General features: G+C 41.7%; 1 protein-coding gene across 1 annotated transcript in view; it reads left to right on the forward strand.

Annotated features, from left to right (window-relative positions):
- Positions 1-23,726, forward strand: part of zdhhc8b (zDHHC palmitoyltransferase 8b) — a gene marked incomplete at its 3' end in the record, with an annotated part of 161,598 nt that overhangs the window by 103,993 nt on the left and 33,879 nt on the right. Inside the window, 1 exon segment of the mRNA XM_084338031.1 lies at positions 13,564-13,685. Within this exon segment, the coding sequence (XP_084194157.1) occupies positions 13,564-13,685 (122 nt within the window).

The following is a 23,726-nucleotide window of genomic DNA, read 5'->3' on the forward strand; positions in this document are numbered from 1 at the left end:
CTACTACTAAAGGATGACATTCCTACTACTAAAGGATGACATTCCCTACTACTGAAGGATGACATTCCTACTACTAAAGAATGACATTCCTACTACTAAAGGATGACATTCCTACTACTAAAGGATGACATTCATACTACTAAAGGATGACATTCCTACTACTAAAGGATGACATTCCTACTACTAAAGGATGACATTCCTACTACTGAAGGATGACATTCCCTACTACTGAAGGATGACATTCCTACTACTAAAGGATGACATTCCTACTACTAAAGGATGACATTCCCTACTACTGAAGGATGACATTCCTACTACTAAAGGATGACATTCCTACTACTAAAGGATGACATTCCTACTACTGAAGGATGACATTCCCTACTACTGAAGGATGACATTCCTACTACTAAAGGATGACATTCCTACTACTAAAGGATGACATTCCCTACTACTGAAGGATGACATTCCTACTACTGAAGGATGACATTCCCTACTACTAAAGGATGACATTCCTACTACTGAAGGATGACATTCCTACTACTAAAGGATGACATTCCTACTACTGAAGGATGACATTCCTACTACTAAAGGATGACATTCCCTACTACTGAAGGATGACATTCCTACTACTGAAGGATGACATTCCTACTACTGAAGGATGACATTCCTACTACTGAAGGATGACATTCCCTACTACTAAAGGATGACATTCCTACTACTGAAGGATGACATTCCTACTACTAAAGGATGACATTCCTACTACTGAAGGATGACATTCCCTACTACTAAAGGATGACATTCCTACTACTAAAGGATGACATTCCCTACTACTGAAGGATGACATTCCTACTACTAAAGGATGACATTCCCTACTACTGAAGGATGACAGTCCTACTACTGAAGGATGACATTCCTACTACTAAAGGATGACATTCCCTACTACTGAAGGATGACAGTCCTACTACTAAATGATGACATTCATACTACTGAAGGATGACATTCCTACTACTAAAGGATGACATTCCCTACTACTGAAGGATGACATTCCTACTACTAAAGGATGACATTCCTACTACTAAAGGATGACATTCCCTACTACTGAAGGATGACATTCCTACTACTAAAGGATGACATTCCTACTACTAAAGGATGACATTCCCTACTACTGAAGGATGACATTCCTACTACTAAAGGATGACATCCCTACTACTGAAGGATGACATTCCTACTACTAAAGGATGACATTCCTACTACTGAAGGATGACATTCCTACTACTAAAGGATGACATTCCTAATACTAAAGGATGACATTCCTACTACTAAAGGATGACATTCCTACTACTGAAGGATGACATTCCTACTACTGAAGGATGACATTCCTACTACTGAAGGATGACATTCCCTACTACTGAAGGATGACAGTCCTACTACTGAAGGATGACATTCCTACTACTAAAGGATGACATTCCTACTACTGAAGGATGACATTCCTACTACTAAAGGATGACATTCCCTACTACTGAAGGATGACAGTCCTACTACTGAAGGATGACATTCCTACTACTAAAGGATGACATTCCCTACTACTGAAGGATGACAGTCCTACTACTAAAGGATGACATTCCCTACTACTAAAGGATGACATTCCTACTACTGAAGGATGACATTCCTACTACTAAAGGATGACATTCCTACTACTGAAGGATGACATTCATACTACTGAAGGATGACATTCCTACTACTAAAGGATGACATTCCCTACTACTGAAGGATGACATTCCTACTACTAAAGGATGACATTCCTACTACTAAAGGATGACATTCCCTACTACTGAAGGATGACATTCCTACTACTAAAGGATGACATTCCTACTACTAAAGGATGACATTCCCTACTACTGAAGGATGACATTCCTACTACTAAAGGATGACATTCCCTACTACTAAAGGATGACATTCCTACTACTGAAGGATGACATTCCTACTACTAAAGGATGACATTCCTACTACTAAAGGATGACATTCCTACTACTGAAGGATGACATTCCTACTACTGAAGGATGACATTCCTACTACTAAAGGATGACATTCCTACTACTAAAGGATGACATTCCTACTACTGAAGGATGACATTCCCTACTACTGAAGGATGACATTCCTACTACTAAAGGATGACATTCCCTACTACTAAAGGATGACATTCCTACTACTAAAGGATGACATTCCTACTACTAAAGGATGACATTCCTACTACTGAAGGATGACATTCCTACTACTAAAGGATGACATTCCTACTACTAAAGGATGATTCCAGAGTGGACCTCATCTGCTATAGCATTAGCCTGGAGAGGGCCTATCATAACCTCTCCTCTTCAACCCTGTGCTGTACAATACTAGAGCGGGGGGGGGGGGGGGTCTATATCGAATTATACCATAATCTATTCTTGAGATCCCAAGATCGACCTTTTAATCCATGCCTTTTTTCAGTGGATGTGAAGATTTGAAGATTTTTGCTAAACGTTATTTCTAGCGCACCTCCCATCCTGCAGATGTCTTTTCTTTGCCTTGCGCTGAGTTTCTGCTGAACTGTTACGGAAATCTCAGTTGACCAAATTAGGCGGGCACATCTTTTGACAACATTGGCAAGTGCTGGCCACCTGAAACCAGCGCCATCGAGCTTAAAGGAACACGCCAACATTTTGGGAAATTAGCTTATCGTATTCTCCAGAGAGAGACAAGAAGATAGATACCAGTTTCTAAGCTATCTGGCTGCATGTTAGCCTAGCTTAGCACAATGAACGGAAGCGGACAGTGCCGGTTCCATTCATTGTGCTAAGTGGTTCTCAAACTTTTTACACCAAGTACCACCTGAGAACGTAGCTGGCTCTCCAAGTACCACCATATGACCGGCGTTAAAATAGTCTATTCAGCTATGCACAGTTCACGCAGGAGGCAAATGTATTCCTAATACCATTATTTATTGTTAACTTTTGTCAGACACAGCCACAATGTACAAAGGGATAGCACTAGAACTAGCAAACGCTTCCACACAACTCATACAATGCAAGGGGCATTGAGAACATAATAACTAACATTCTCACATAGCAAGTGAGAAAATTAAGAACAACTGTATTTCAGCAAATGTACTTAATTCTCTCTATCTCTATCTCTCTCTCTCTCACACAGCAAGCAATTGTCCGTCATTCTCTCTCACACACACACACACACACACACACACACACACACACACACACACACACACACACACACACACACAATTATTTTGTTACAAAAACTTAATTTCCTGCATTCTGGTGCAGGAATTTTTGAATTTTTACCCTTTAAATGCCAGTGTTTGTGATGGGCATCACAAATTATTGTAAAAAAGAAAAGAAAACACATATTCAATAATTTTTTGAATGTTTACCCTTTAAATGCCAGTTTGTGTGATGGCATCACACATTATTGTTAAAAAAACACAAAAAAGTAAAATATTTTCAATATATCAAATGCAAAGTACATTTTTCTGGGGGGGATTATTACAGGCTAGGCATGTGTCAATGATTAGCAGCAACACAGATTTTGATGGATTTTTTGTAATGTCAGATTTAACACCAACTCTTTTCAGAAAAGTGGGAGTACTTCATTTTTTACAAAAAATCAAAAAAAATATTATTATGATCAGGGCTGAAGTTGAATTAAAGATTTATGACTGTTTAGACTGCATTACTCTCTGTCACAGTGATCTCCTGGTTGTTCCCCACTTAGGTTATCTAACTATCGCGCCGCCGCAACCAGAAACACTGGCCTGGCCTGCTTCTACGTTCAGTGGCCTGGAGAAAAAAAAGAAGAAAAAAACCTTTTTTTTGTTTTTTTTTTTGTGCTTTTTTGGAAATGTTTTCAAGTACCACCAGCAGTACCACCAAGTACCACTAGTGGTACGCGTACCACAGTTTGAGAACCACTGTGCTAAGCTATGCTAACATGCAGCCAGATAGCTTTCTACTGAACGCACAGAGAGGAAACTGGTATCTATCTTCTTGTGTCTCTCTGGAGAAGATGGTAATTGCGACCATGTGAATCGAGATTGAATCTAATCGGGTACTCGTTGCCAATACCATGGCCTATACAAGACTTTCTCACAGCAATCGTCAGATCTGAGGCCTTCATTTTGCAATGTGATTCAATCAGGGCTCCTTAAAACTCATTAACTGAGCCCCGCATAGGCTTGGAAGTCAACGGGCGAACAAGGTCATCGCTTACCAGAAGACCTGTGTTTGACATCCGAATCCGATGAATCATCACACTGAATTAGTCCATCTCCCTTCATCCAAATAGACTAACGGGTAGAGGAAATGTCTGTATCCTTCATGTTTGACTCTCTGTAAAGTGTTACCTGTCTTTCTATTTTTGGGTTAAGATGAAAGCTTGCCAGCAGCTCTGTTGCTTGACTGTGTGTTTTCTCTTTGATGGTTATTCAGACTCTGCTCTCTCCGAGGACCACTCAGGGTAGATAAGAGCAGCTTCAAAGACGAGGCTGCCTCCTCCAATCCTAACGCAGTCAAATGAAGGACCGGCAGATTTGAGTAGTCAAATGGCTCTGGGGGACGTGTGTGTGTGTGTGTGTGTGTGTGTGTGTGTGTGTGTGTGTGACTGTGTGTGACTGTGTCATGCATGCATGCACGTGGAGAGGAAGATAGGGCTTTTCAGGTTAAATCTGATTCATATCACAGTCCCATTTTGGCCTGCACAAAATCAAAGGCACTAGCTAGCTACCGTTTCCTAGGGCTGGGCGATATAACGATAACGATAAATATCGCGATATATTTTAATAATCGATATCGAATATCGAAATTTAAAAAAAAATCGAAAAATCGTTTTTTTTTTTTTTTTTTTTTTAGTTTTTTCTTTTTTTTTACCTGCAACAGGGCAGTTTTAAAACCAGAGACAGTGGACAGACTTGTCTTTCTTGCCTGCAACTTAAAGTAATGGCTGTGCTTGTCCAAATGACAATACTGACCAAATTCAGATTTCTTTTTCTCTTGTCCATTTATTTTGTTTGCTTTCTAATTTAAAATACATTTTGAAACCGTCTGTACACAGTAGGCTATGTGTGCTAGCAGAACTAGACTCCAGTCACGAGTCACAGTGCACATGTGCGGTGGTTTGTCCACCAAAAAAGCGCCAAAAGATCGAAAATAAACTAGCAGAGCCAGAATTGTTCAACTCCTCTGGAGCCACAGCCAGCAGAGAAGCTGGTTTACTTTAGCTTTTAAACCAGCTGCAGCCTGAGAACTGGAGTGTGAGGGGATGTAACACTAAAGATGGCGGCAATGACAAAGAATTGCTGCAAAATAAACATACATCTGTTGTTTAAAAAAAAAAAAAAAAAAATGTTTTTATTTTTTTTTTATTTTTTTTTTATACTTAGAACAATTCGATAATTATCGATATCGAGAAATAAAATAAAATTATCATATCGTTATCGCGATATGATTTTTTTCCATATCGCCCAGCCCTAGTCAACCAACTAAATCCTACCGTCTCTCGTGGTATTAACAAGGCTTTGTTTAAGTTTGTCCATCAAAGCCTCTAATTACATTCTAAATACTGCAGCCCTCTTTTCTCTCCTTTGTGGGTTTTACAGAGCGCTTAGATTACAGTTTGGGTGGATTTCTTAAATGCTCCTCTTAGATTTTGTTAAATTGACAGGCTGCGGATCTAACTCAGGGTGGTTTCGGACATTTTCAAAGCGGTATTTGTTCCGAGCTTTTATGGCAAGACAGCTGGCTAAGCTATCACCACAGTCAGGGTGTTGCTCTAATCTTAAAACCCAAGACTGATATCCCACCACAAACAGCCAGCCACAGTCCACTGAGCCCTGTCTCTAGGTAGACTTCTTTTTCTCAAGAAATCCAGTTAGGCCTGAGAGCACAGCAGGAACAGTATAGTAAAGTAGGACTGGGAAATATATTACTATTCATCACTTATCTTCACTTTTATATTGCAAATTGTGATACACAATTAACATATCTCAAGCCCCACCCTCTTTTCTTATTCCAATCACAACTGTTGCTTCCCAAACTTTGTCAGAGAGAAGCAGTTGTGATTGTAGGATCAAGAAAATGGGGCGTGGCTTGAGATCTTTTGATTTGATCAATGATGTAAAAAAAAAAGCACATTTCTCTGACTCAAATAATTCTGAAATATTTGAGAATGAAAATGACAGTTTCATGACGTCTAATATGATGAGCGTAAATTGGATTATCGAATATGTGATTTCCTGTACCTGAGCACATAATTGTGATATAACCAATATATTAAAAGATCCTTGCGAATATTGTGAGAGTTTTTCCTTATCGCCTAGCCCTAGATACTCGCTAGACTGAGAATCATCTTTCTTTGAAAAACAAGTTTCCCGGGAAGACCACAGAGAGGGTGGCGGAAGTTGCTCCTCTAATATAGGTAATATGGTAATATAGGTAATAACAGTGAAGTCTGCTGTGTGCCAGATCTGGCCTTTGACTGCATACAGAGTATTGATTGCTATGGCTGAGGCCAGTTAGTGAATATCTCTGCGCTCCTTGACAGCCTGTGGCACTAGCTGGTGTTTTATTCCTCTTTAATCTCTCTACTAGTGTGGTATTCCTCTAAGCTTTGTCTGTTGGAGATGATTATCATTATCTTTTTTATTCTTATCATTGGGTTTGTTGTTCGTGCAGTTCATCTCCTGTTCCTTTGTTGTGTGGTCGGTCATGCTGTGCGTGTGTGGGAACCCAGGCGCTCGTGCTCTGAATGCTGATTGGCTGGTGAGTGGCCTCCTCGTTACCTCCTCAGCCCTTGTTCAACTGTCTTAATTACCATGGAGATTCCAGAACGTTCCCTCTCCTCCCTCGGGCAGCCTCAGAAAAGAGCCAAAAATCGTTACATTACTTCACTTTTGGCAGCGACCCCCTTGTCTTCCTAAAATAAGGAAATCTCTTTTCTTTTCTCTACAAGTTTTCTTGTCTTTTCTGCCCTAGTTAAAAGTATCATGGTTACACAAGCAGTTCAAGTGGCTGGTAAGCGGCATTGATAATCACTTTGTGCTTTTTTTCCCGCACCCACGCAATTATCCAAAGTCTGTGTCCTTAATTGTGCGTTCTCTCTGTCACATTTTCCTCCTCTCTTGTCACATCTTCCTCCCACATCGTCCGCTCGCTTCTGCTCGTGTCTCCGGCTCAGTGCTTGTTGTTATCTCACTGCTGTGGGCAAAACACATGACTCCTTGACAGGCGATACAAATTCTGGATTTTGTACGTGGCAGAACGGCACTCTTGTTTCTCTTCCTTAAGCGTTTTCCGGAGAGACAGAGAGACTAAAGGCTCAGCTTCTTCCCCCAGGCCATCAGAACATTGAACACTGATCTCTCCACACACAAGTACACATGAGCAGCACCCACATAAACACACACACAATACACATTCTGCATTCGCTCACACACAAACGGTCACTTTAAACACAATTGGAAAGGACACTTTAAAGGAACGAGGAAAATAAAGGTAACTTTAAGGAAAGAACTGTTGTGGTTCTTGTATAGTATAGTTTAGAAATAGCAAGTATAGCATAATGATATAGAGTAAACATTTTATATTGTATAGTAGTGTTTAGTGTACATAGGACCCAGTGCCTTAATTCATAGCTAACATTGTATTGCATTATCTCAGGACTTTAACATGTCTATTTTATCATGTCTATTTTATTACCTGTTTATTATGTCTATTTTATTATTTAGTATTATTGCACAATCAAAGCGGGCATGGCCACCCGCATTTCACTGTATGCCCCGGTATGTTGTATGTGACAAATAAACCTCTTGAATCTTGACTCTTCCACCACACGGCCTTTCCACTTCCGTCTTTCTCTAGAGGTGAGGTTATAACGCTGCACCGTTCAGCTCAACCCGTGTTCTTCAGAAGGGGTGTTGCGTTGCGCCTGTTGGCGAAAACCCATTAGTATAGCTATAGCTAGCCCGGCTAACCTTTCAGCGGCGTCTCTACAGTGCCTTGTTCTGGATTGTCTCTCTCTGTCTCTTCTTAGATTAGATTAGATTAGATTGTACTTTATTGTCATTATATTTGCATACAACAAGATTTGGGACTCAAACTTAAGGTGCAGTAATAAAATCACACAAGTAACAAAAGAGAAACATAAAATACTACTATACAGAAACATAAAATACTATACAAGAAACATAAAATACTGTACAATAAGACAATGTTACAATATTGTACAATATACAAAATAACAAAAATATACAAAATAACAATACACAAATGACAATCACAGTGTCAGACGGTAGTGGTAGTGGGTGGGTATTGCACACTGTGGATATTGCACTTGAGGGGTAGGTTGTTGCACAGTGTCGGAGGAGAATTATTAGTGCATGTTAGAGTTCAGGGTGGTGATGGCTCTGGGGAAGAAACCAGCCATGGCTTGAGGGGGCGTCTTGTAGAGCCATATGAAATCCGTGATCACGGAATCGCGGACGGAATCACGGAATTGAGCAATAAAAATGGAATCAACTGTATAATAAAAAAAAAATCGAATGATTTTTTTTTTTTTTTTTTATGTTGTGGGACTTGTACAGCACTTTGTTCAACTTTGTCAGTGCTGTAAAGTTTAAACCTTTTTAAATCTTAGACAAACAAAACATTTTGCTTTCATGAAATATTGTAAGCCGTCATTTGAGGCTTTATAAAAGCAGCACAATGCCAAACAAATCTGTCAGTGCCGAGTCCAACCTCATCTTAAATAACAAACAGCATTGCTTGTTGTAATTAACAAAGAGAGGCAGAGTTGATTTTGCAAAAAAATATATATATATATCATTTATATTTTTATATTTTTTAATGATCAAATTTTATTTTCATATTCGAATCCCATGCCCATCGAACAAAGCTTCGAAGTATTTAAGACAGCCCTATTAAATGGACTGTTATATCTTATTAAATTGTGGACATTTATTCATTCCCACTTATTAGACACTATTTCTGATGGTAAAATGAGCGTACAAAGCAAAATACAGAATTCTGAAATATTAAAACGGAAAAAACGGAATTTGGAAAAAAATAAAATGGAATTTGGAAAAAAATAAAACGGATTTCATATGGCTCTAGCGTCTTGCTCCGGGACAGTGCCGGGAGACGGTCACCGGTTCGGCCTCCCCAGTCCCCCGTGGTCGCAGGGGCCGCTCTGTGAGAAAGCGGGGTCAAAGGATGAGTCATCTCACAGGTGCTGCCGATAGAGCTCCAGGTTAGAGCTCCATGTATAATTCAGGCAAGTAATCTGCAGGGAGGATTATGCTATTAGGCAAGGAGTGTGGCGGGGAATGCAGGGTAAGGGTTAGGCTAGCCTTTTCCTCTCGGGGCCTTCTCTCGCCCTACATCAGAGGCACTGACTCAAGGACATTGTAACTAAGGGATGATGTGTAGCTTAATTAGGAGTGAGCTTTTGGACCTGAATTTCTCCACATCTTCAGGTCAAAGCAGACCCTTTATAAAAAAAAAGAGCCCTGTTATCAACTGTGGCTCTCTCGCAACGGGCCACCTCCAGGCTTGTTAGCACACCCACCAGTTTTCCACATCCACCGGTCTGAATTATTGAACAAAGCATAAAGGATTGCTGCAGGAAGAGAAGGCATTGAAAATGATCTTGGGGCAATAATACCAGGAAATTGACTGTGTGACGTCAGAATAGGCAGTAGATGCTTGTGTGTGTGTGTGTGTGTGTGTGTGTGTGTGTGTGTGTGTGTGTGTGTGTGTGTGTGTGTGTGTGTGTGTGTGTGTGTGTGTGTGTGTGTGTGTGTGTGTGTGTGTGTGTGTGTGTGTGTGTGTGTGTGTGTGTGTGTGTGTGTGTGTGTGTGTGTGTGTGTGTGTGTGTGTGTGTGTGTGTGTGTGTGTGTGTGTGTGTGTGTGTGTGTGTGTGTGTGTGTGTGTGTGTGTGTGTGTGTGTGTGTGTGTGTGTGTGTGTGTGTGTGTGTGTGTGTGTGTGTGTGTGTGTGTACGCGCACCAGTCATTATTCCAGGCAAGCGAGCTGGACATACGACAAGGGTGCTTCTTCGAAAACCCTGTCCCTTGTCGGGGGAGACTCTTTATTAATTCATAAAGCCTCTCTCACTCATTTTCACCCATATATCTATCCAGCAGTGTGTCTATACATAGTTATTATTAACACGGACCACACTCACCATCAGCAGTGATGCTACACAGTGTCTTTCTTGACATTTTAGTCCACCTCACTGAATAGGGTTGAAATGGTTTCGATAGGGATTCTGTTGCGTGCCTAATTCAGGTGTCTTCACAGTTGAATATTTCACAGTGCTGAATGTTGAAGGAGATAAGGTCAGGTTCAGAGTCATCTTAAAAGAAAATGATCTAACCCTAACTAACCTTACTGTCATGCACTTGTCCTAATAAACTAACCTACACTGTAGCACGCAACACTTTGATGAACATTGTTACTCAGCTGATAGAGTTGTACCCTTACTAATGACTTGTCGTACAGAACTTGTAAGTCGCTTTGGATAAAAGCGTCAGCTAAATGACTAAATGTAAATGTAATCTCGCTAGTCACGTGTCTGGGTCTGAAAATATAGGTTAGTCTCTCTTTTCCTATAATTTCTGATGCGATTCTCTGATACCAATACCGTGTTTTCATATCCAATACCAGTGTATCCATATCAGTGCTTCTCCTGATTTGTGTTTACATTGTTGGACTATGTATTTAAGTGCTTACCAAAGAAAGGGCATAGGACAAGATAAATAGGTCCGCTTTTAAAAATGGCTCTGTTGGACATTACTGGAGTATCAATGCCTAATTGCAGTACACACAACTAGAGCCAACTGTCTGCCTGCCTGCCTGGTCTTCCTGAAAGTCTGAGGCTTATTCCAGGAAAGGCCTTGGCTAGCCTGCATTGTAATATAGCTTGATGTTGCTGGCCCATGTTTAGCCAAGCCACCCCTCATGGGTCGTTGCTCATCGACTGACCTACTGTATCTGAAGTCGGCTGACGATGATACTGATCATGTGTGATGCTATAACCATAAGACATGTCATTTCAGTTTACATTGGATTAAGAAAATCTTGTGTGTGAAGAGTTAGTATTAGAATATAGTGTAATGGTGGTTATGGTGCCATGTAGGGGCTGGGAGTGGGGGAAGGGCTATGCAGCAGTCGCCTATTTTCTTGTAGGCTATATGCAGAACGATTCCTCATTACACATAGAAGCAGATACCATGTGTGTGTGAGAGAGATAGAGAGAGTGAAAGAGAAAGCGAGTGAAAGAACATATTTGTCTTATCTAGCAGATGTAGAGAAATGCTCAATTTGAATCCTTCTTGATCTCAGCGCAGCTCTTTTGACATCGTGTAGAGTAGACTATATAATTTTACTGTCTACAAAACTGAGTTGGTGTCACTACTAGTACTGTGCTAAACTGGTTCAAATCTCTTATCTAATTGAAAATGTTTTGTTACAGTAGGTACATCATGTTTGCTAATATTACCCTGTGGGGTACCCCAGGGTTCAATCTTAGGTCCAATCCTTTTGCTTCCAGAAACGGCAGTTTTTCCCCCCAACTGATGACACAGTTATCATAATAAAACCCAAATGCATCTGGATGTGCTGGGTGTATCAAAACCTTTTACAACTCAAAGAGAGCAACATTTGAAATTGTCTTATATATAGCCGCCTAGTAGGGCTGGGCGATATGACGATATTATATAAATATCGGGTACAGTTCATTAACGATACACTTTTTCAACGTATCGTGGATATCGTGATGTTTTGCCCAAGAGGATTGTGTCGCGTCAATCTGTCCACACGTTACTCGTTCATATCTCAGCCTGTGCTGAGATATGCCCATTCCGCGGTCTGTTAATAAAGTTTTCAATCAGACAGATGTATGGAAAGGCTTTTATTATAACATTCGTTGTAGTAAAATCATTATGCCTCATTTAGTCATCCTGTGAAGCACTGGTCTCCTACTCGACGGCCGCGGGGAGCTAACGTTAGTAGCTTTGTTGATGTTCAGCACACGGGACATTCAGGAAGTCAAAAACTAATAACGCTTGCCGATTGGTGCTAAGAATAGCAGGGCGGGTGCAAGCGGTGTGACGTCATTGGCAGACTCGACTGTCAATCAAAATGATTATGTTTCCGTCAGAATGAATGAATGAAAACTGTATTAAAAGGTTGCAGAATGGGTACAATACAGTACAGGAGGATGAAGACCAGAAAAAGACTTTCGGCTTTTTTACATAAGGGTCCTCCATTTTCAATTCATCAAAACATTTAGAGACATACATATATACAGTAGTTTCATAAAAATGCTAAAATGCTATTTATTGATTGATTGATTTAAAACTTTAACATATTGCAGAATGGGTACAGTACAGCTCAATACATACAATTGTTAAGGGGATGCAGACCAGAGAAAGACTTTAGTCTTGTTTACATCAGGGTCCCCCATTTTCAATTCATCATATTTCATATCTAAATCATATAATATCTCATATGCAATATATAATCTAATAATCTAAATCTAATATAAAAATGCTAAATGCATGGGTATTTTATTTTGTCTTTAATGTTAGCTTGCAAACTCAAATACTGTCTTGGTAAGCCTCATAATGAATTGTTTGGGGTAAAAAAGAAAAACATCGTGATGTGTATCGTGTATCGCCGAAAGGTCAGAAAATATCGTGATATCATATTTAGGCCATATCGCCCAGCCCTACCGCCTAGCCCACCAAACTCTTGTCTGCTTGATTCAAAGGTAGTCTGTCTTCAAATATAATGTTGTTTGCAATAAATGTAGATGTTTTTTTTCTAATCCTGATGTTGGTTTTGAGGAAGTTGCTCTGTCCTCCTTTTTCCAACAGAGAAACTAAAATAATTTTTGTCTTTTAAAACAAAAGCTACATCGCATTCAGTCAGTTTTTTTACAGATTGGAAATAGCAATGCTGCACAGATACTCCTGGTTTCAGAGGTATTTTCAGATATTTCAGGGTTCACTACATCAAAACGGCGTCAATTCTAAAGCAATATTCTTTGAAAACTAAACATTATTTGGTGATGATGGATTACTAGGATTGATGATGCCAGTTTTAAGCAGTGAATCCTGATACAAAGACTTGGGATGGTGGAATGATCAGAGCAGAGTTGACATTTACGATTAGTAACACTGACACTCGTTTGTTTGCTGAGGGCTCTACTAAATGTGATGTTGGTTGTTTCACAGTGTTGCCTCAAATGATCCAAATGATCCACTCATTTATGCTTGACTCACTGTGTTCCTGCCTCAGCTAAATATCATTATTTTGCCACCCTTACAAAGATAAGTGTCATGAGTCATTTTGAGTTTAAGTTTAAGTCATGTATCTCGCCATGTACTTCAATAATATCATGGTATAATCCAGTTTAAACCATGATATCGATATCTGTATTTTAAATCACACATAATACGTAAATGAAGGATCCTAATCTTTCCCTCTCTTTCTTTCTCTATCTCTCTCACCAGGTGCCCCTGGTTGACCAAGGCTATCTCGCCCGCTGTGCCTCTCTACAATGGCGTGGTCTTCCTCTTTGTTTTGGCCAACTTCAGCATGGCTACCTTCATGGACCCTGGAGTCTTCCCCCGAGGTGTGTGTGTGTGTGTGTGTGTGTGTGTGTGTGTGTGTGTGTGTGTGTGTGTGTGTGTGTGTGTGTGTGTGTGTGTGTGTGTGTGTGTGTGTGTGTGTGTGTGTGTGTGTGTGTGTGTGTGTGTGTGTGTGTGTGTGTGTGTGTGTGTGTGTGTGTGTGTGTGTGTGTGTGTGTGTGTGTGTGTGTGTGTGTGTGTGTGTGTGTGTGTGCGTGTGCGTGCGCTGGAAAAATGATTATGTGACAATTTAAAAGTTGAGAACACTGCACACTGCTTCCAATGCAACACTAACGCCTCCCACGCGTTACTCCTCGCCACTGAGAGTCCACGCTGTCTGGTGAAAAGATGCGACAGGCTGCCTCTTCGTGTACCGGAGAGGACACGTGATGCAAGGCTTCTATCCTCACTACAACCGACCAGTGGGAGGCATAGTCTAGCAACGTTCAAGACAGGGGAGGGGACAATTGGCAATACGAAATTGGGATGGGAGAAAATAGAACCTGCACACTCCATGAGGAGTAGACGCTGGAAACACGGTCAATGAAAAGTGTATTCTGGAGTATATGAGGATGCGGGTTCTATTCTCTTAACTAAACATTAAATACAACTTCATTTCTCACGCAAAAAATATTCCTAAATCTGAAATTATTTTCACTGGCACACACAGTGCCTAACTTCGGCCAAAAGGTTAGGTCTGGACAGGTCTGCTCAAAACTAATTTCTTTTACGATGACATGACAAACCAAATTGGACAATTTGGTACCATCTGGGTGGGCAAATTCTAGATGTGATTTTTTAAATGTCTATTCACCCCTAGATTGTGTTTTAGACATTTTGGTTTTGGAGTTTTTGCAAAATAAGTCTCCTGCCATATTTTGCTCCCCTTCATAGATTTGCTCGTAGGTCGGTTGTGGGGGTATTAGAGACATGACCATGATCACGTTTCTATGCACCGGAGTCTCCTGAACACGTAGAGTAGATCTGACCTTACGCTGAGCTATAATAACCTTCGCACACCTACCACATAATATCTCCGGAAAACAATGAGGCATTCACCTGTAGGGGGTAGGTGCGCGAAAGTTAACATAGCTCAGCGTAGGAAGGTCCGATCGACTAGGGTTTTATCCCTACGTGTTCAAGAGCATCAGGTGCATAACAACTCTAGTACCCACACAACCTGACCTACGAGAGAATCTATGAAGGGGAGCAAAATATGGCAGGAGACTTATTTAGCAAAAACCCGTTATTTTTTTACCACTAAGCTACAAAACCAAAATGTCTATCATATCAAAACACAATCTAGGGATGTACAGTATAGGAATAAAGAAAATCTAGAATTTGCCCACCCAATTGGTACCAAAAAAGTGTTTGGCCCAAGGACTAGAAGAGCTACAGTAATAATAATAATAATAATAATAATAATAATAATAATAATAATAATAATAAATAATAATAATAATAATAATAATAATAATAATAATAATAATAATAATAATAATAATAATAATTTGAAGCTTCTGTTTTCTGGCTGTCATTGTCCTAGGACATGCATACTGTTGCATGGGCAGTATTTATACTATTTGACCATATCAGGAGCAAATTGCACTCAGGTGCTGCTCCGTGAGCCAACTGGAGCAATCCGGAGCAAATTGCACTCTGCAAGCCAACTGCGCTGACAGATATCGGGAGCAAATTGCACACCGTATGGGCGTGTTTGTGCTAGTATATCATCCGTGCAATATCTTCAGTGAATAGGGCCTTCCTCCTAGTGGTAATAATAATAATAATAATTCATTGCATTTATAAAGCGCTTCAATCTCAGGAACCCGAAGTTGCTGACATTAGGTGGGAAAACAGAGAAACAAAGAAACAAAAGGAACATAAGACCACGGGGGAACAGGGAGAACAGCATGATACACAGAAAACATAAAGCCACTGTAACAAAGATCACAACAGGTTGGAGGGGGGGGGGGGGGTTAAGGTTGGGGAAGGTTGAAGGCAAGGGCGAACAGGTGGGTTTTGAGGCGGGATTTGAAGGTGGAGAGTGTGGGGGAGTCTCTGATGATTTGAGGGAGGGAGTTCCAGAGTCGAGGTGCAGTGCGTGAGAAGGCCCGATCACCAACGTTTTTCAGCTTGGATGACAGGACAGTAGGGCTGTCCCCGACTAAGGATTTGGATGGTCGACTATGATTGGCCAAAATTTGCCGTTAGTCGACTATTGGTCGACAAAAAAAAAATATATATATATATATATATATATATTTTTTTTATCATTCCATTTGGGCTGTGGGGGGTGCTTAAAGGGGCTATGTACTATAAATGTCATTTTTCAGTCTCTAGCATTGTATTATAGTAATAGGAGTTCGTATCAATGTGTTTTAGTGTCTAAATACCATATTGGCGGATTGCTCTGATTGAGCTCAGCCCCTTTCCTCCTCCAGTAAATCAGGCCATTTTGATTTGAACGGCTGATATACGTCATACGGCCGCTGGGTGATGCGATTGGCTCTGTGGTTGGAGCTAATGCCCGCCCCCATTCTACCTAGACTAGACAGCGAGTGGAAGAAGCCACTTCCTCAATGCTGCGAGGCGGAGTGGGGCCCGTGCGCTCTGGAGGGAGAGAGAGATGGAGAGAGAGGGGGCACTTGGGGGGGGGGGGGGGGGGGGGGGGACACTTGCTGCGTGGCACACTGCAGAGGTGTCGGGTTTCTCTCTCTCTCTCTCTCCCACCCCCCCCCCCCTCTCTCTCTCTCTCTCTCTCTCCCTCCTACTCTCCAGTGTGTGCAAAGGTGTCGGGTTTCGCTCTCTCTCTCTATCTCTCTCTCTCTCTCTCCCACCCCCCCTATCTCTCTATCTCTCTCAGTCCAAGCATGGCTTTGTCAGTATTCCAATGTACCCCCCCCCCCACCTCCAATGTACAGCCCCACCCAACCCCACCCCACCTACCCAACCTCCTCCAATGTACAGTTTCTATGTCAAATGTATGTCAGTATTCCAATGTACAGTGTCCCCCCCCTACCCAACCCCCCCCCCCCCCCCACCTCCAATGTACAGCCCCACCCCACCTACCCAACCTCCTCCAATGCACAGTTTCTATGTCAAATGTATATACACTCTTTTTCTGGATTTTTTTAGTATCACAAACAGTACTGTATTTGAAAATCTGGTATGTCATAAATGTATAGATGTAGCAGTACTGTCTATCTGTATGTCGTGTGTGTCATATGATGAATTGAAAATGGGGGACCCTGATCTACCAGTAGCAGACTGTGTGGGCTGACTGTCACTCAAAGTGCTTATGGGCGGAGCCAGGCCATAACAGCCTGAAATCTTGAAGCTGGAAAATGATGGTTTTGAGTACTTGATTAGAAATATAAAACAATGAATTTTTTTTGAAAAAAACCTTACAGATGTCTTCAATAGACTAACAGGAATTGTGTAAAGTTGCCCAAATAGTGCTAGGAATAGCAGTACATAGCCCCTTAAATGTCTGAAGAAGTCGACTGAAGGCTTCTTGTCCTCTGCAAAAGCATGCAATTGGTCCACTGATGGATACATCTTGATATTTGTCTAGTCTAGTGTGTTCATTAGATGGGTGAAATCCTCTTTCAGTGCCTCTGTGCCTGTTTTCTTAGGCAGTTAGCCTCTGGTATGCGTGCCATTAGCGTTAGCCACGCTTCTAGGCCTCTTTTCTTTTGGAAAGAATGATAAAAAAATATATATAAAAATAAATTGAAATATATATATATTTTTTTTTTATTATATTCGACTAAGAGGTTGGCCAGTCGACTACGGCTCCTTTCGACCGATTAGTTGACTAATAGGGGTCAGCCCTACAGGACAGTGAGGGAGGCAGTGGAGGAGGACCGGAGGGAACGGGTGGGGCAGTAGGGGAGAAGGAGGTCAGTCAGGTAGGAGGGGGCCAGGCTATGGAGGGCTTTGAAGGTGAGGAGTAGTGTTTTGAAGTTGATGCGTTCCTTGATCGGGAGCCAGTGTAGAGAGTGGAGGACAGGAGTGATGTGTTCACGGGTCCGGGTGTTAGTGAGGAGGCGGGCAGCTGAGTTCTGGACCATCTGCAGTTTATGGAGGGAGTGGAAGGTGATGCCAGTGCGGAGGGAGTTGCAATAGTCGAGGCGGGAGGAGATGAAAGCGTGTATGAGGGATTCAGCGGCGGGGGGGAGAGGCAGTGACGAATTTTGGCAATGTTGCGGAGGTGGAAGTAAGAGGTTTTAACAATGGAGCGGACATGGGGGTCAAATGAGAGGGTGGATGACAGGATGACACCAAGGTTGCGGACTAGGGGAGAGGGGGTGATGGTAGAATCATTGATGGAGAGTGTGATGGGTCCGGATCTTGGGGGACCCCCTATGTGACTGAGGAGTGGGAAGAAGTGTGGCCGGAGAGGGAGATGATGCTATATGCAACAGTGTAAATCACTCCAGGGGAAGTCTAACATCATTCTGTGCAATTGATGAAGAGGAACTCCGCAAAACCATATCGCAAATGTCATCATCCTCCTGTTCATTGGATGCTATTCCCACCCCCTTCCTCAAAGAGGTTTTAGACAGTGTGATTGGAGATATCCTTAAAATAGTAAACAACTCTCTCCAATCAGGCGTCTTTCCAGACTCACTAAAAACGGCTGTAGTTAGGCCCTTACTAAAGAAACACAACCTTGATCCCTCTGTGTTGAGTAATTATAGACCTATCTCTAATCTCCCTTTTCTGGGAAAGGTCTTAGAAAAGACTATCTTTCATCAACTGGATGTGTTTTGTTTTTACAGAAAAATAAGGTCCATAACAAATTCCAATCTGGCTTCAGGAGGGGCCATAGCACTGAGACAGCACTTGTAAAGGTATTCAATGACCTTAGGGTGTCTGTGGACAATAAAGAGGTATCCGTTCTCCTACTCCTAGATTTTAATTTTAATGCACCGTCTCGTGTACTGGATAGGTCTGTCAGGCACAGCCTTGTCCTGGTTTTATTCCTACTTAACAGGCAGAAGCTACTCTGTCAATCTAGCGGATTATGATTCTGACAAACACGACATCTGTTCTGGTATCCCACAGGGCTCCATTCTTGGCCCTTTATTGTTCTCCCTGTATATACTGCCACTGGGTGGACTTATTACTAATCACAGTGTTAACTTCCATTTATATGCTGATGATACCCAGCTATACCTCTCCGTAGCTCCAGACGAGCCCTGTGCTCTAGACCCGCTGTTGACCTGTTTGACCAGCATTAAATGCTGGATGAGTGAGAATTTTCTCAATCTAAATGAGGATAAGACAGAAGTTCTCATAGTGGGGTCTAGTGAGCAGAGATAATCGATAATAAGTAGACTGGGTAACCTGAATGTAGAAGATAACACTGCAGTAAAGAACCTGGGGGTTATTATTGATTCTGAATTGAATTTCAATACACACATTAATCATGTTATGAAGATTGCCTTCTTTCATCTTAGAAATATTGCATGAATCTGTCCCTGGATGAAACGCTGATCCACGCTTTTGTTTTCTCTCGGCTTGATTATTGTAATGCACTTTTTTCTGGCCTGCCAAATAAAACAACTGACAGATTACAACTTGTCCAAAATGCGGCAGCCAGAATTTTAATTCGAACTAAGATGAGGGAACATATTACTCCAGTTTTCTATGGGTCGTCGGCTTGGAATAATCTCCCACTACATATAAAACAGGCAGCCTCTGTGGATAGCTTTAAAGCACAGCTCAAGACCTATTTTTATACTCTTGCTTTTAGCTGATTTTAAAATCCCTGTTGTCATGCTTTTTAGCTATTTTCTTAACCCATTCCCTGCCACCACTTTGATCATCTTATACCATTCTCTGCCAGTACTGTAAGTCTATGGAGATGTTCACCTTCTTTGCAGGGCTATAACTTTTTAAATTGTATTGCTAAATTGACATTACTATGGCCCATTCAACATCGATTACCTATCGTTCAGGATGTAGGAACGTTTTACTTTTTCATTCACACATTCATACGAAAATACCGTCTAGAGTATAAATATGTTTTTATCGTTTTCTGCAGTATTTCCCAGAACGTGAGATATAGGCACAGATGCATATATTAGATCATCAAATGCAGTTTAATACCGATCGACGCTATATAAAAAATGTCAACTGTACATGGTCCTAACTAAGGGTTATGACTGATCATGCGCGGGTGAACGGAGGGGGGGGGGGGGGGGGGGGTCGTTTATAATTCCGTGATAGTCGTTAGATGCTTCATGTAGTATGGGTGATATATTGATCAGAGCAGTTTGTATCGAAAATGATAAACAAAAACGCTGAAACTTCGTACCGTTGGGCGATGAGAGTGGAGCAAACAGATCCCAGTTATGTGGTGGGGATCTAGGCGATCCATTTCCGGTTTGTATATTACTAATACACGCCCAAATCATGTAGATTATTGAGTTATGGCAAAGATCCATATCCACGGTGTGTGTATTGAGTCCCGGGACGCTAAAACGAGTGGCCGGACGGAATTAGGGGACGGACCGAGCTGCAACAGGCATTTCCGGTTTGGCAACTCGCTGATCAGCCACCAGGTGGCAGTATTGAAGTGTTGCAGAGTTGTGCTGAGTCCATCAGCATCTGACAAGGCTCCGTGAGTGGAATATGAATACCATGTGAAAATATGAAATTATGATCAGAATCACGTCGTACACCGTTATTGGCAGAATTCGCATGAACTTGAAACCCGTTGTACGACGTTATTGGCGGGAAAAGGATCATGTTTTGCTATATATATATTTTTTTTTTGGTTTTAAACTCCTGCTTTTCTGTTCTTTAGTTTATTTTTGCTTTATTGTCAAATTTTGTTAAAAAAAAGTTTTGCTCTGTTAACTCATTGGACGCCACGGACTTGAGCATATTTTGTTCCTACCACGCCAACGCTCTAAGAGATAGGAATAAGTGGCTGTGTTTGCAGGGCTATAACTATATTCTATATTATAGCTATGGATACAATACTATGGCCCATTTGACATCAACTATCTGTCGTTCAATATGTGAAAAAGAATTAATTTTTTCATCCATACATTTGCGTGTTATACCGCGGTGAATATAAGTATAGTTTTAGAGTGATCCTGTCTAATCCCAGAAAACGACGATATGCAGCAATACGTGAATTTCACTAAAAGCGTTGGCGTTTCTCGCCTGGACACGCTACTATTTCCAAATCAAATGTATATAATAGGTATTATGTTTCATCATAAATGCATGAAAGGGGGGGTAGTTTTTTGATGCTTTGATCGTCACCAACGGCATACGTTGTGGAGTAACGTTGCACACACACGTTGCAATCGATGTGAAATCATGGTTGGATCAAAGCAGGATTGATATCATTTAGTCCTTACCTTCACTAGGAGGTACCCCAAAAAGAATAATCCAATTGTCTGATCACTGATTGGTTGGCTTGGCACTGATTGAGTTAAGCACTTTGAGCTGCATTCTATGTATGAAAGGTGCTATATAAATAAAGATTATTATTATTATTATTATTATTATTATTATTATTATTCAGACAGAGCAAATAGCGGGCGCAAATCAGTTAAGGGTGCTATTAGCGGGCGCAATCCATTCTTTGTGAATTTGCCCCTAAGACTATTAAACTAAACTAAGCAATGTGCAACATTATCTCACGTTTAACCTAAGTGTTCTCCTGCAACTCAATGGGATGTGCTCCTTTCTCTGAATTGAAAATACCAATTTCCAGGTGTGTGTGTGAGAGAGAGAGAGAGAGAGAGAGAGAACGAGACTGTGAATGTGAATGAGAGTGAGTGAGAGTGAGAAAAATGTGCATGATTACGGCTTCTTTTTCCCTCTTGGGAATATGCACATCTTCTTCCACAACATTCAAGCCCCCCAACCCCCTCCCCCATCGCCAGTTTCTCCTCATCCTATTATCTCCCTCCGACACCCTGGTAAAATCACTACCCAAGCCCCAGGCTGTGCTTGACTTACAGGCCTCACACACACGCACACACACACACACACACACACACATATAAACACACACACACACACACACACACACACACACACACACACACACACACACACACACACACACACACACACACACACACACTTTAAGTACCTGGGGGTCCACATCTCAGAGGACCTGACATGGTCAACACACATAGACACAGTAGTAAAGAAGGCGAAACAGCGCCTCTACCACCTGAGACAGTTAAGGAAGTTCAGAGTATCGGGAAAGATACTCCAGTCCTTCTACTCAGGAGCTGTAGAGAGCATCCTGACCGGAAACATCACTGCCTGGTATGGAAACAGCACGGCACAGGACAAGAAGGCCCTACAGAGAGTGGTGCGCTCAGCCGAGCGTACCACGGGTATTGCACTACCCCCCCTGCAGGTTCTATACAACAAGAGGTGCAAATCCAGAGCCTGCAGGATAATGAAAGACCCTCACCACCCCAATAACAGCCTGTTTCAGCTGCTGAGGTCAGGCAGACGCCTGCGAACCCCAGCTACTAGGACAGAGCGGCTTAGGCTCAGCTTCTTCCCCCAGGCCATCAGAGCCATGAACAATGAACATTGAGTGCTCAGAACATTGAACTGTCCACACACAAGCACACATGAACACACACACGACACGCACACTGTGCACGCTCACACACGAGCAGCCACTTAACACTTTAACATGAGCGGGCACACACTCATGTCGCACACACGCACACTTATGGCCAAAGGAAAGGACACTTTAAATTAGAATAACAGGAACAGTGTATTGCACTACCAAAGCTAACTAGCATGTCCCATATGCTCTGTAAATAACTATGTACAGATACCGAGATGTCACTCCATGTTACCTGTTACCTGTTACTGCACAATGTTGTTTTCTTCTTTTGATTCTATTATATGTACCACTGTATTGCACATCGTTGCGGGCAAGACCACCCGCATTTCATTGTATACCTGTATGCCGTGACAATTAAAACTCTTGACTTGACTTGACTTGACACACACACACACACACACACACACACACACACACACACACACACACACACACACACACACACACACAGAGCCTTGGTGGAAGTTATACAAGCTTTCATCTTGTGAGGTGTATTCAGTATCAGTCAGCTGCTGGCCCTGTCAAACGCAGCAGGATCCATCATAACATGTGCCTTTTTAACACACTCACCGCGGCCGTGGCCTGTCTGTATTCAGTAAAAACCTGTTGAGCGCTGCTCCGTGCGCAGGTGGCGTCTTTAATGTGCTTGTAAATGAGAAGCACCTGTCTTTAGGAACCACTTTCCCTCCCCATAAAGGAGTGGTAATTGCTACGGTGCCATGTGGTGTATGGTTTTGCACTACCAGCTTAACGATGTATTAACCTCAATCTCAAGCCCATCCTCTCTTCTTGATCCTCCAATCATAACCATCAATTCCCTTGGACAAACGAAGCAAGGCCAGTCAAGATCGACTTTGCAATATGAAGGAACGCAATATCTACATCATCTAAATAATTCTCATTAGATACACAATCAATGAGTAAAATAGTGTCTCCAAAACCCCCATTTATAATAAATTCTTTATAATGTTGAGGAAATTGGTTGTCGGGTTCAAATCCATAAGAGGTAAATATATAACTATAAATATTATAGAGGCACTACTAAAAGCATTTTAAGTCATAATGAAAGGTCCCCGCTGGTTTCTTGGGGGAAGTGATGTGGATCCAGAGAGAGAGCTGCCTGTGGCTAAGTCCTGCCTCGTGTAGTTTGTGTGTGCATATACTGTACATACTCACGCTCGAGCACACAAACGTACCAACTCACATACACGTGTGTGTGTATGCTTGCACACGTGCACATACACACAACAGACATCGATACTGTGTGGGGCTTTAATAGATGCAGTTGTAACAAGTTCCACAAGAGACACCCAAGGCATGCAAGCTACATCCTTCTCTGTTAATACTGTCCTCGTGAGGCACAACCGATTGTGATCCCCCCCCCCGATCCAACAATCAATATGTAAACATGAATAAT

The sequence above is a fragment of the Notolepis coatsorum genome (assembly GCF_963971535.1).
Source record: "Notolepis coatsorum genome assembly, chromosome: 2".
Classification (NCBI taxonomy): domain Eukaryota; kingdom Metazoa; phylum Chordata; class Actinopteri; order Aulopiformes; family Paralepididae; genus Notolepis; species Notolepis coatsorum.